At 44.7% G+C, this 13,187-nt stretch overlaps 1 protein-coding gene across 2 annotated transcripts in view; it reads left to right on the top strand.

Annotated features, from left to right (window-relative positions):
• The first annotated feature begins 6 nt into the window (after positions 1–6).
• LOC104871706 (bcl-2-like protein 2) overlaps positions 7–13,187 on the top strand; it is a 17,511-nt gene continuing 4,330 nt past the window's right edge. The window contains exons 1-4 of one of the 2 annotated variants that reach the window (XM_010637767.1): positions 7–98; positions 386–473; positions 948–1,387; positions 1,999–2,364. In XM_010637767.1, the coding sequence (XP_010636069.1) occupies positions 956–1,387; positions 1,999–2,148 (582 nt within the window). In that variant the 5' untranslated portion in view covers positions 7–98; positions 386–473; positions 948–955 and the 3' untranslated portion in view covers positions 2,149–2,364. Of the gene's footprint in view, positions 99–385; positions 474–947; positions 1,388–1,998; positions 2,365–13,187 lie in introns of those variants that run through there. The other variant, XM_033765075.1, reaches the window with a different exon arrangement.

The raw sequence follows: 13,187 nt of genomic DNA on the forward strand, positions 1-13,187 counted from the left end.
CCCCCCCTCCCTCCTTCCTTCCCTCCCTTCCTCCCTTCCTCCCTCCCTCCCAGCTCCTGCACCAGGAAACGGCCTGGATCCCGGCGGCGGCCTGACCCGTGAGATCCCTAACCTGGCAGGCGGGCGGGGTTGGAGCCGTGCTGAGGGTGGGGGTAAAAGAGGAGCTGGGCCTTTGGGCTGCATTGGGGGGAACCGAGAATAGGATGGTGTCGGCAGGAAGCCCTTGGCTCTGGGTTTCCCAGGAGGACAGTCGTGAAACATGGATTCGGCCACACAGCTGGTAGAGCGTTGGGGGGCAGAAGGCCTGGTCCCAGGAGCTGTAACCCTTTGCTTCTCAGGCCAGACTCTGATTCCTGCCCAGTTCTGATCTCTTTCCTCTTTCCAGGACTCCAAGCTGGCCGGGAGGATGAAAGGCCCCAGCTGGGGGCTCCTTGCCACCAGCACTGGGTCCTAAGAGCTGCCATCCAGGCTGGGTGAGTGTCATTATTTTCTCTGTCCTGGGAAGCCCTTGCTTTTCCCCACCTTTCTCTTCAGCCCTGTCCCCTCCCTGTCGCCACTTCTTGCTTCTGGGGAGGACCTAAGTAAGCCCCTTCCTGTAGCCAAAAAGATGTTCACTGCTGCCGGTGGGGTGGGGGAGGGGGTGTCAGGATGCCTTAGAGCTGGTTTTTGTCTTTTAAAAAGAATCTGAAGTATTTAAAACTAAAATATTCTTGTTTTACATCTAATTTGGAATGTTCCAAATGTACTGGCCAGCCCCTCGTGTCCTGGCCCACACCATGACATAAATCTCTTGTTCTTGCCTGCCTTTCCCAGTAGTCTCACCCTCCCACCCCTCACCCCTGACCCCCATCACACCGTACTTGGGTTGGCCAGACTGGAAATCCCCCTCTGGGTCCCTGTCCATACCTCCCTCGTATTCATGCCAGTCTCATCCTTGTCCCATACAGCCGCCCGGATGGCGACCCCAGCCTCGGCCCCAGACACACGGGCTCTGGTGGCTGACTTTGTAGGCTATAAGCTGAGGCAGAAGGGTTATGTCTGTGGAGCTGGCCCTGGGGAGGGCCCAGCAGCTGACCCGTTGCACCAAGCCATGCGGGCAGCTGGAGATGAGTTCGAGACACGCTTCCGGCGCACCTTCTCTGATCTCGCTGCTCAGCTGCATGTGACCCCTGGCTCGGCCCAGCAACGCTTCACCCAGGTCTCCGACGAACTTTTCCAAGGGGGCCCCAACTGGGGCCGTCTTGTGGCCTTCTTTGTCTTTGGGGCTGCCCTATGTGCTGAGAGTGTCAACAAAGAGATGGAACCACTGGTGGGCCAAGTGCAGGAGTGGATGGTGGCCTATCTGGAGACACGCCTGGCCGACTGGATCCACAGCAGTGGGGGCTGGGTAAGAAGCTTCTCAATTGCTGCTCTGCACATCCCTCTGCAAAACTGATCTCCGGGGGAAGATGGGGGCTCCGATTGGCGGCTGGGGCAGCTGTGCTGGGAAGGAGGCATGGGGGTGCAGACTCTTTAGGTGGAGTCAGACTAAGATGCCCTCACTGTGAGCATCACATTGGACTCTGCACTCCAGGGCTGCCATGCAGTCATCACTGGATGGGCTCATGGGCCCAAGCAGAGGAGAGAATGCATGGCACTCAAGGAGTGCCTGCAGTCCAAAGGTGTTACGCCTGAGCACACATGGCATGGGAGGTGGGGAGGCTCAGGGATGGGTGATGTTGGGCAGGCCTTGGCAGAGGATGCCAGTTCTGAGTAGACATTTTGTGCCAAGGAAAGGATGGATTTTACTTAAGTCAGAGAGCACAAGTGAGCTGGCAAGGAACTCGGGGCAAGGAGGGGTTTGCAGTCAGCAGAGCTCTGAAGTCGGAGACAAGCTGGGAATGGGGTAGTGCTCACAGTGGATGGAACTGGAACTCTTCCTCTCCTCTTCTCTCCACTCTTTCCTCTCCTGATATCCCTTTCTCCTTCTTTCTCTCCTACTTCCCTTCTCTCCCACAGGCGGAGTTCACAGCTCTATACGGGGACGGGGCCCTGGAGGAGGCGCGGCGTCTGCGGGAGGGGAACTGGGCATCAGTGAGGACAGTGCTGACAGGGGCCGTGGCACTGGGGGCCCTGGTAACTGTAGGGGCCTTTTTTGCTAGCAAGTGAAAAAGGCCAAGGCCAGGAGGGGCTAGGTGTGGCTGGGAGAATAGAAACAGAACAGAGAATGCCCTTAGAAGAAGTGGGGTGAATGGATGGACATGCAACAGGGCAGGGCAGGGGAAAGGTAGAAGGGGAGGGAGCTGAATATGCCAGGCAGAATTGGAAGAGTGAGCTGGAGACCCTGGGGAATGTTTTAGGGAGGGGCCAGGGGGTGGAGTCATTCCGGGGGTGTGGGTGGGGGGAGGTGGGAGGGATCATCGCTATAGGTCATGCACAGGAAACTACCTGGAGCTTGGTTTGCAGCCCTGAGGAAGGTGGACTTGCATAAGGAATTGCGCCTCCATTGGATGAGTGGGATTTGAGGAACCTGGAGGGCTCATCTCTTTGAAATGGAAGCTTGGGGTTCTTAGGTGATTGGGGGAGGTGGCTGTGGCTGTCAGCTCTCTGACACGCGTGTGCATGTGCATGCTGGGCTGTTCATTTGATCTGGTGGTGGTGAGCTTCTGAAAGGAGAAAATATTGCCTCTTGCATTGGCAGCAAGGGACAGCCCTTGGCCGCTCCTCCCAGTCCCTTCTTCCCCTTCCCCTTTTCCTGAAGTCTCAAGGCTGAGGGAGAAACACTGTATCCAGACTGAGGGTGCTGGCTCTCCTCTGCAGAAAGTTTTTGGCTGGGCTTTGGAGAGAAGAGCAGCTCTGCAGCTGGCCTTGTTCCTTCATCAACCCCCTTCCTTGTGCATTGTGCACTTGCTGCTGCCTCCTGGGCTCTGACAGAAGGGCAAGGCTGTGGAGCCTGGGTGGGTGGGGGCTTCGGTAGCTGGGTCTGCCTGCCACCCTCCCCTCCCACTGGGGCACGATGGTGCCTAAAGTGTTCCCTATCTCTGGGACCTCTTTGCCTGAATTTAAACTCTAAATTGGGGCTCTAATTTTCCTTTTGAGGATGTAGACAAATGCTGGCCTCAAAAACAGTGTGGGTTCTTCACTCTGTCTCAGTTAAGACTGTCCATGTCTTGAGAGGACCATTTCAGCTCTGAGCCCCATGGGTGTGAGGGTGACAGGTACTCCATGACTGGCCTCTTCTGTGTGGTGGGCTTCCGTGCTGCTTTATGAGGGGCCAGGGGTATGGGTTCTAGAGTACCTACCATGACCTAGAAGCATTTCTGTTTCATTTGAAGCTACGCTGTTTGCATGGGTGTTACTTGTACCTCAGAGTCTGAGGATGCTAACTTTAGAACTCACAGTCCTTTAGAACAAATTCAAACTATAGCTTTTACTCTCGAGGAAGAAATGATTCACTCCAAATGCATGCCCTGAGCCAGACACACTGCTGCACTTTTCGAGGTGCTAAAATTGCTGCTCTCCAATGCTGACTTCATTCACAGTGCTCTAGAACTCTGCCCACAATTCTAAGCAATGATCAGCTTAGCTCGACCACAGTTGATGCTTCTTGGAGATTTTCACTTGGTCCCAGAATGTGGCAACATAGACAACTGTACTAGAATGTGGGACCAAATTGGCCTCAGGTTTAGTCCAGACCTTTGCTTTTGAAAGAGGGCTGTACTTTTTAATGGTATTCATGGGGGAGGTGGAAGACTGCATGTGCCACTGGGTGAGTACGCTGATACCAGAAACTCAAGAGCCAGTCTTCGGCAAGCAGTTGGGGTGGGGTGGGGTCTCTGACTTCCTCAGGACAAGCTAGGCCGGTGGTTTTCAAACTGCTTGGCAGAACCCCAAAGTGTCCTAGGGGTTGCCTCAGGAGTCCTTGGGGAGATGAAAGGGGTGCGGGGGCTGAGCAGGCTCTGAACTTTCCCTCAAACAGAACAACTCCCCATGTCGCTGTTTTATATATCGGGGTTCAGGGTAAGATTTTATTTGCATTAAGGGGTTTGCTGCTGAAAAAAAAAGTTGGAAAACCACTTACCAGACCATCACTTCCAATTGGAACCTGTGCTCTCCCAGGTTTGGGGCAGACTCTTCGAACTTCCCCTCTACCACAGGATGCCTGTCCGTGTTAGCATTCCTGGGGACCTTTAGCAAACAGGGGTAGCAAGGACCATGGTCAGGAGAGCTGACTGAAATGCCCTGTTCTGAGACCTTCACACCTGGGTGGAAGAAGAGTTTGTTTTCTGAGAGGATAAAGGGCTTGGTCTGGTTTCCCAGAAGCGTAGCTAGGATGGGATCACAGAGGGCAGTGCTGACCTGTCCTGCCCTTCTTAGTTTGGAGGGCAGTGGAAACCCCAGTGACTTCTGTCAGGGAAAACTAGGGACTCTTCTAGAGCCATATAGTTCCTTGGGATTAGCTCTTGGCCAAGAAGGCTGAGTATGGCTCCCAATTTTTAAATCTATTTCACTTTTTTAAAATGAGGGAAATAAGTGTAATTCCCATTTTTCAAAGAGTAAATAGGTGGAGAGGTATTTCTTGCTCTCTGGAGCCCAAAGGGACAAATAAGAACTTTGCTTAGGCCAAGGAAGGAGCAGAAGTAGGGCAACTCAGTCCTGCAATTATTAATCCTACTCCCCACTTATTCTAGGGCATACATACACTATTTTACTTTTTTAAATCATAAAACGGCAGGAGAACAGATTTGGTTAGTTTAGAAGAAAAGAAAAAGCTCTATAAATATAAATATATATTCCTGTATTTTTATTTAATAATTTATAAATACCAAGTTCATTTGACTTTTATTTTTGTGTAATATGTAATGGTGGTATTAAAAATAAATAAATAAATAAATAAAGCCCAAAAGTTTAATGAGAAGGACTGAACAGGGTTTTGTGACTTCTATACACTATAGTCTGGGGTCAGAACTTTCTTCCATTCAATCATTTCTTCATGACCTGCTAAGGGCAAGACTTAAGAGTTATAGCGATCTGGGCAGGTGTTGAGATTAAAAAAATAAAAAAAAATAAAAAATAAATCAAGGGCTGGGGTTTTGGCTCAGTGGTTCCTCTGCCTGCCTGGCAAGCACAAGGACCTGAGTTCGATCCCTGGTATCCCCCCAAAAAAATCAAGAGTTGTTTCCTCATCTTCCTCACCTCACCCCAACCCTGTCAGATATTCAAAGTGAAGAGCCCCACCTATGCCAACCTGAGCCTGAAGAGGGTGCAGGTATATGGTACTTTGGGACAGATATTCACACACCTAAACACAAAAAACTCACCCAAGGGCTGGGGATTTTAGCTCATTGGTTCTGGTGCCTGCCTTGCAAGCGCAAGGACCTGAGTTTGATCCCTGGTACCCCCCCCAAAAAAGAAAAAAAAAAACACAAAAAACACCCAAAATCTTTGTGTGAAGTCAACTCCCCAGCTGCAGTTTGACCTCTAATCAGAAATGTGCAATAATGAATATTTTTCCTTGATGCGTACTTCATACTTAAAATAGGTCTGGTAAAAATGGAGACCCTGTTTCCTTGCCTGATCCCCTAAGACATTTGGTTTCAGCCATTTGAGTGCAAACCACTAAACTAGCTAGAATCTTTAGGATTATTCAGCTCATCTCTTTGTACCACATCAAAATGGTGTGACAGGAATAGTGATCCTAATTCTAAATTCAAGAGGAAATTCCTAATCTTTCTGTAATCCAGTGCAATAAATTGGTATTTGGGTTTTGTGTTAACTTGTGAGGAATATAATTACTTTCAGCAATTCAGTATAATTAAATCACCTCCAAGCATGGTGGTGTATGCCTGTGATCCCAGCACTCAGGAGGCTGAGGCAGGAGGATTGGCATGAGTTCAAGTTACATAGTGAGTTCAAGGTCAGCCTGAACTGCATAGTGAGACCCTGTCTCAAAAATAAATAAATACATACATACATACATAATTGAATCCAGTGTTACCTTTCCATTCTCTATAGGAAACATCTACAGGAAAAGCTGTAGTGAAATCAGAGAGTGGCTTGGTGATCATGGCAGTAGGAGAAGTGGATTTAGATGTTCTTAATAGTTAATAACAGGTATGATAGTTGTTGCACTTGTCCTTACACATTATGACTGGTTGAGCAACTGACTGATTTATATTTAGCTAGTTCCAAAAAGCATTTGCAGTATCTTACAATAATACACAAAAGACAAAATAATGGGAAAATACAGATTTTTAAAGTAAGTGTAGGGCCGGGGATTTAGTTCAGTGGTTCCGCCACCTGCCTTGCAAGTACAAGGACCCGAGTTCGATCCCCAGTACCAAAAAAAAAAAAAAAAAGTAAGTGTAAAGGGAATATCAAAATATAGTAAGGTACAGTCAGGGATTTAGCTCAGTGGCACCATGCGTGCCTTGCAAGCTCAAGGCCCTGAGTTCAATCCCCAGTACCCCCTCCCAAATAAGGTACAACAAAAAGAAAATGAACACACAGAAAAGCATTGTATAAATATGCAGTATCCCCAAATACCAAAGTTAGTCTATGAATTTGTTTGTGATCTTTGTGGCCAAAGCAGATTTGAAAACACAAGACTCACTCAGTACTTTTAAATTCTATCATTTACTCAAGAAAGACAAAAATGACCAGCCTGGGGCTACATAGTGAGTTTCAGGTCAGTCTCAACTACATAGTGAGACCCTATCTCAAAAAAAAAAAAAAAAAGAAAAGAAAGAAAGACAAAAAGTTTTGTGGATTTTTGGAGAAGACACCTAGTGAGAGTAGACAGTATTCACTGTTAGCAATTAACAGCAAATTTGATGTTGAGTTTTGTATACCAGTTTGCTTTAGAAATGCCAAATGGAGATTCAGAAGATCTTAAACTTGTTTTATCAGGCTTTTCGCAATTTAGTCCAAAGACTGCTTTGTGATGGTCTGGGTTAGTACAGACCTAAACTTTAGACAATGCAGAGAGACAGACAGATGTGTTCCCTTCAAATAGTTCTCCATGAATGCTGTTTCTCCAAATGACACTTTTGATACTAAGTTGGACAACGTTTAGTTACAATTTCTAACAAATGGACAGATTGTATATATTGTTTTTACTTAATAGCTTCTTTGAAAACTTAAAAAGAAAACTGCCTTAAATATGAATATAGAAGAGATATATAAGTAATTTAAAAACACAACCAGGGGACATAGTATAATAGAATGCTGTGCCATTGGGTTTTTTTTTTTTTTTTTTGGTTTTTGGTATGGGGGATCGAACTCGGGTCCTTGCGCTTGCAAGGCAGGCTGCAGAATCACTGAGCTAAATCCCCGGCCCAACATTGGGTTTTTTAACCCATTATTCACTCATGGAGCAAATATTCAAGCATCTGCACACTCAGCACAACTCTAGGTACTGAGGTAAAATGAACAGAAAGATTTCTGCCTACATAGTGCTTACATTCTACTGAGGGATAAATCAATAAATTTCATCATATATTAGTGATGAGTACTATAATGAAAAACAATTAATTGAAAGAAATATGTAGTTAGATTTTAATTTTGTTTTGTTTTTTTGAGACAAGGTCTTGCGATATATTCCAGGCTGGTTTTGAAATCACTATGTAACCTAGGCTTGCCTTAAACTCACAGTGATTCTCCTGCCTGGGTCTCCAGAGTTCTGGGATTGATCATAGCCTTGTGTCCCCTCGCCTGACTCCAGGTATTATTTTTAAATAAAGTGGTCAGAGAAATCCTCATTGCTAAAGTGACTTTGAGTAAAACTCTGAAAAATAAAATAGGAAAAATGTATTTACTGAAATGGAAAGATGTTTCTGTATTTTTTAGGTAAAAATATGTTAATAGTGTAGATATAATATAAAGTAATATATATACAGTACGACACCATTTGCTAAAATTATATATGTGTATGTGCCTCTCTATAGATTTGTATACTGAGTATTTCTGGAAGAGTATATGTCAACATTCATCAGTGATTATCTCTCTGGGTGGTAGATTTAATGAGCAATTTTATTTTGTCCTTTTTTGCTGTCCATATTTTCTGATTTTTTTGGAAAGTGATATCTGGTACAGTATATATTAAAACTAGTTTTTCAGATACAAGGATTTAAAGAAAATTAACCAATCAGACTGGTTATTAAGCAGCCCTGCAGTGCTCAGCAATTAAGCAGCCCACATTTAAATGGCCACTGTGCTTCTATGCAAGGGCAGATGAAGGGAGTTGATGTAAGCAGGGCCAGGCCACATTAGAAGATAATTGGGATCTGCTCTAAAATAGAGGTAAGTAACAGGGCATGGTGATGCATGCCTGTAATCCATATGCAGGAGGCCAAGGCAGAAGGATAGAGAGTTCGAGTTCAAGGTCAAGCTACATAGAGACACTGTCAGGGAGGGAGAGAGGAAGGAGGAGACATAAAAAAAAATTAAGATGTGTTATGTACATGCACCAGCTCCCCTTGATGAATATAAATCCTTATGTACTGCAAGCATAAATTAATAAAAATTTTAAAACAAAACAAATTAAAACACCACCCCCCAAAGAGGTAAGTAAATGATAAAGGATCCAATAAATGATAAAGTGTTGTGCAATAAAAATATAATGCAGGACCAGTGGTTCTGCTGCCTGACTCACAAGTGCACGGTCCCGAGTTTGATCCCTAGTACCACAAATAATAAAATAATAATAATAATAATTATGCAATGGGCCAGGGATTTAGTTCAGTGGCACTGCACCTATCTGGCAAGTGCACGGTCCTGAGTTTGATTCCCAGTACAAAAAGTAAAAAATATATATATACATATATGTAGTTTTATATTTTCTAGTAATTTTATTAAAAATACAGTTAGGGGCCGCGGATTTAGCTCAGTGGTTCCACTACCTGCCTTGCAAGCACAAGGACCTGAGTTTGATCCCCGGTACCAAAAAAAAAAAAAAAAAAAATACAGTTGGGCATGGTGGCACACACCTGTAATCCCAGTTCTTAGGAGGCTGAGGCAGGAGGATTGCTGGGAGTTCCAGGCTAGCCTGGGCTACATAGACCCTGTCTCCAAAAAACAAAAGATATGGGTAAAACTAATTTCAGTGATTGTGTAGCACAGTATGTTAAAGATACTATCATTTTAACATGTAATTAAAAAAATTTTTTTAGGGGTTGAGATTGAATCCAGGACTATTGCTCTGAGATACATTGACAGCTTTTTAAAAAGGATTTTGAGCTGGGCATGGTAGCTACATAGTTCCAAGTCGGTCTCAACTACATAGTGAGACCTCTGTCTCACAAAAACAAAACAAAAAACAAAAAATAACTAAAAATAAAAAGTAATAAAAATAAAAAGGATTTTGTAGGCAGGCATGGTGACATATGCTTGTAATCCCAGCATATAGGAGGCTGAAGCAGGATTGCCATGATGATAATTTATTCTTTGTAAATGCATTTAAATTTTTACAAATGGAAAATTAATTATATCTGGATGTTACTTTAGTATAAATTTAGTAGATAGGATTAGTGGGAAAAGAGAAATAAAAAATCAGCCATGAAGTTGGATGTGAGGATTATATGAGTTCATTTTTCTTTTCTTTTTTTTTTTTTGAGACAGGGTCTCACTATGTAGTTGAGACTGACCTGGAACTCACTATGTAGCCCAGGCTGGTCTTCAACTCACAATGATTCTCCTGCCTCATCCTCCCGAGTGCTGGGATTACAGGCATGCACCACCACACCCGGCTGTCTCCAATTTTTTAAAATCAGCTAAATATAGTTGTGATCATACTTATATAGAATTTTATAGTCTTGACATTTTGCATGTTTATGACACATAACATTTTATTAGCTACAAAATCATTTTGATTCGATATAATTTTTAGTTTATTTTTTATAGCAAGAAGTTTATTGGTACCTTTTTGGCATACATAATGATAACACTTATCATAGGGAATTTGCACCTGTGTATGGTACACCCAGCCTCTTTTTTCCCATCCCCTCTCTCCCTTCAAGTCCCCTTCCCTCCTTATATACAAAATCTTTGTTTTGGCCAGGGATTTAGCTCAGTGGTACCATGCCTGCCTCACAAGCACAAGGTCCCGAGTTTGATCCCCCATACTACAAAAACAAAAACACAAACATCTCTGTTTTCACTTTTTCCTTTTATTTTCACTTTTTTCTTGTCCCTTCCTTCCTTTCTCCCTCTTTCCTCCCTTGTTCCCCTTCACATTGACCATTTTCTTCCCATTTCCCCATTTCTATTACACATTTTAGTCCTTATTTCCACTCTTGGTTTCTCACACGAAAGAAATAGTGTGGTATTTAAACATTGTCTATTATTGGATTTAAATGTATTTTTTCCAGTTTTGTGTTATACATAATTTTTTCATATTAAAGCAAATATTATTGAATTTTGATATATTCTGAAAACTGGCTTTGAATTCTCTATACATCTTTAGTTAGCTCCAAGCTTTGGGCAAATTACTGTACTCTACTTTTTCTTTGTATCAGGGATTGAACTCAGTACCTTGCACTTATGAAGCAGGCACACTGCCACTGAGCTAAATCTCCAGCCCAGTACTCAAAATCTTTAAACCTTTTTCTTCTTACCTAGAAAAAAATTGTGACTTCGACTGGCTATGGTGGCACGTACCTATAATCCCAGCACTCTGGGAGGCTGAGGGAGGAAAAATCACAAGTTTGATCCCAGCCTGGGCACTTAGCCACTTAGTGAGTCTCCATCTCAAAAAAAAAAAATTTTTTTTTTTTTTTGGTACTGGGGATCGAACTCTGGCTCTTGTGCTTGTGAGGCAGGCAGTGAAACCACTGAGCTAAATCCCCGGCCCTTCATCTCAAAATTTTAAAAAAGGCCCACAATGTAGTTCAATATGAATGTCTTGGTTCGGTCCCCAGTAATGGCAGAAAAATGTTATGGTTTTGAAAGTATTTATTAGGTTATTGTGAGAATTCAATGAGATAATACAAGAAAATAGAACCAGTTACAAAATCAAGTGCTTAATAAAAATAGGATTTAGCCAGGTGTGAGGGCACACACCCATAATCCCAGCATTTGGAGGCTGAGGTAGGAGGACTGCTAGGAGTTTAAAGCCAGCCTGTACTATACAGTGAGTTAAGGCCAGCCTGAGCTACACAGTGAGACCCTGCTTCAAAAAAAAAAAAAAAAAAAAGCAAAGGCATTAAAAAACCCACATTTCCCTTAGCTGTCCTGCTTAAATGAAATAAATGAAATATCAGTAAATGGCCCAAAAATTTCTTTGCTTTTGAGACTGGCCCTCAGTCCAGGTTGTCCTGGAGCTTGCAGTGATCCTCTTGACTTGAGCTTTTTTTTTTTTTTGGTCTATGTAGACCAGGATGACCTGGAACTCAGGGAAATTCTCCTGCCTCAGCCTCCCAGGTGTTGGGATTACAGTCATGCACCACCATACCTGGCTTGACTCAGCCTGGAGTGCTGAGTGCAACTACATCCAGCTCAACCCTACTCAAGTCCTGAATAAATTAGATCAATGTCAGTATAAATAGACCTTTCTTCCAGGGAACTAAGAGTTTGTCTTCAGTGCACATCCTTGTAGTTTTCCCTGATCACTGAAGCTGAGATGGCCGATAAATTTTCGGGGGAGCTTTTAAGTGACTGTGACTCTGCTCCAAGTGCCTCAACTCCCCAGGTAAGGAATTGGGAGAAAAAGGGGTGGTGGTGGTGAGGGAAAGAGTTGGGTATAATGAGCGCTTGTTTAACTTTTTGCTTGGCCTCATGTGAATCTGGTTCTCAAACCTGTATTGGGTTCAACTACAAAAAAACGTCTCTTGGATATCTAGCACCTCTTTACTTCTAATGTGCAGATCTCTACTAAAATATGGCACCCTGCCTTGCCAGCGCCAGAACTTATTGATGTCTCAGGGTACAGCCAAGTCGGAAAGAGGGCTTGGAAGCTGGGAAATTAAAGATGTGGGTGTTGGCATGCACATCTCCAATCAGTGCATCCTTTAGTCAGCAAAGATCCAAAAAGGACATGCGTTGTATGTTGGGCATACTGTTAGGCGGTGGAAATAGAAATAGAACTGTCCCTCACCTGCTGGCTTTTCCATTTACTTAGGAAAGACAGCACAAAACCGTTAAGAGCGCAGTGGAGGTAGGCCCGCTGTGGAGGGCTTTGCATGAGGGGATTCTAGGTTTTGCAGTGGTTTGGTTGAGGACAGACTGCATGTAAAGAGGCATAGTCTGAATGTCAGGTATACCTATGAGGAGGAGGAATATGGAAATTTTCGCAAAGTAGCCAGGTCCTGGGTGATTAAAGCTGCAGTTAGGAACTTTGAGCTTTATATGGCCAGGAAAGGGGAAGCCAGTTTGGTACCGGTGCAAGTTGGAGGGGCGGTGACCTAGATAGAAGCTGAGAGGTTATCAGTCCAGACTGGAGAAGAAACAGACTGAAACTAGGCAGGATGACAGGACTCAGGATTTGTAGGTAGGTCTGAGTGAGAACTCTTCTCTGCTTTATAGTTGGGGAGACCTGGTGGATGGGGTGCCATGTGTTAAATTGAAAAGTAAACTTCTTCCTGGAATGCTCCATTCAGAACCTCCACTTCCGGCAAAATCCCACCTTCTGGAGTTATTTTGGTTAGGAAACCAGTTTCCAGAAATCCTCTACCCACTCCCCCACCCTACCCCCGTTGCGCCTCTGCCTTCCAACAGCTCGCTCGTTGGCCCGCAGCAGCGTCAAGATGGCGACCTCCAAGGACTTCGGGTTTCCCTAGTTGGAAGCCCGGCAGCCAGTTCCGAGACAAGGCTCACTTCTGTCACCCAACGGGTATCAGCCCTTCCAATCTCGCGAGCCAATCGCCACTGGAGAACGGACTGCTGCAGTGAGGCGATCGGAAGACTGGAACTTTCCAGTCGCGTAGTCAGGGGCCAATCACCAAGCGTCCTACAGTTCCAGAGCCCTCCCGTGGGCAAAGGAGTAGCAGGAGTGTCGTCACTGTGCGGCAGTATTTTAACCTAAAGACTAGAGAGGAGGTGGGACGTATATTGATTGACAAACAGATCTCTCCTACCGGGATTTGAGAATTTGGCGCAGTGCCCCGCCTTTAGGGGCGGGGTCTTATTTGATTGCCAAGATGTGTTCCCCAATGGAGTTCCAGCCCGTTGTGACGGGCACCCTGCTTGACTAATGAATCCTCGACGTGGCCAGC

This window comes from Fukomys damarensis, unplaced genomic scaffold, assembly GCF_012274545.1.
Source record: "Fukomys damarensis isolate Sample0158 unplaced genomic scaffold, DMR_v1.0_HiC HiC_scaffold_17, whole genome shotgun sequence".
In the NCBI taxonomy this organism is placed as follows: Eukaryota; Metazoa; Chordata; class Mammalia; order Rodentia; family Bathyergidae; genus Fukomys; species Fukomys damarensis.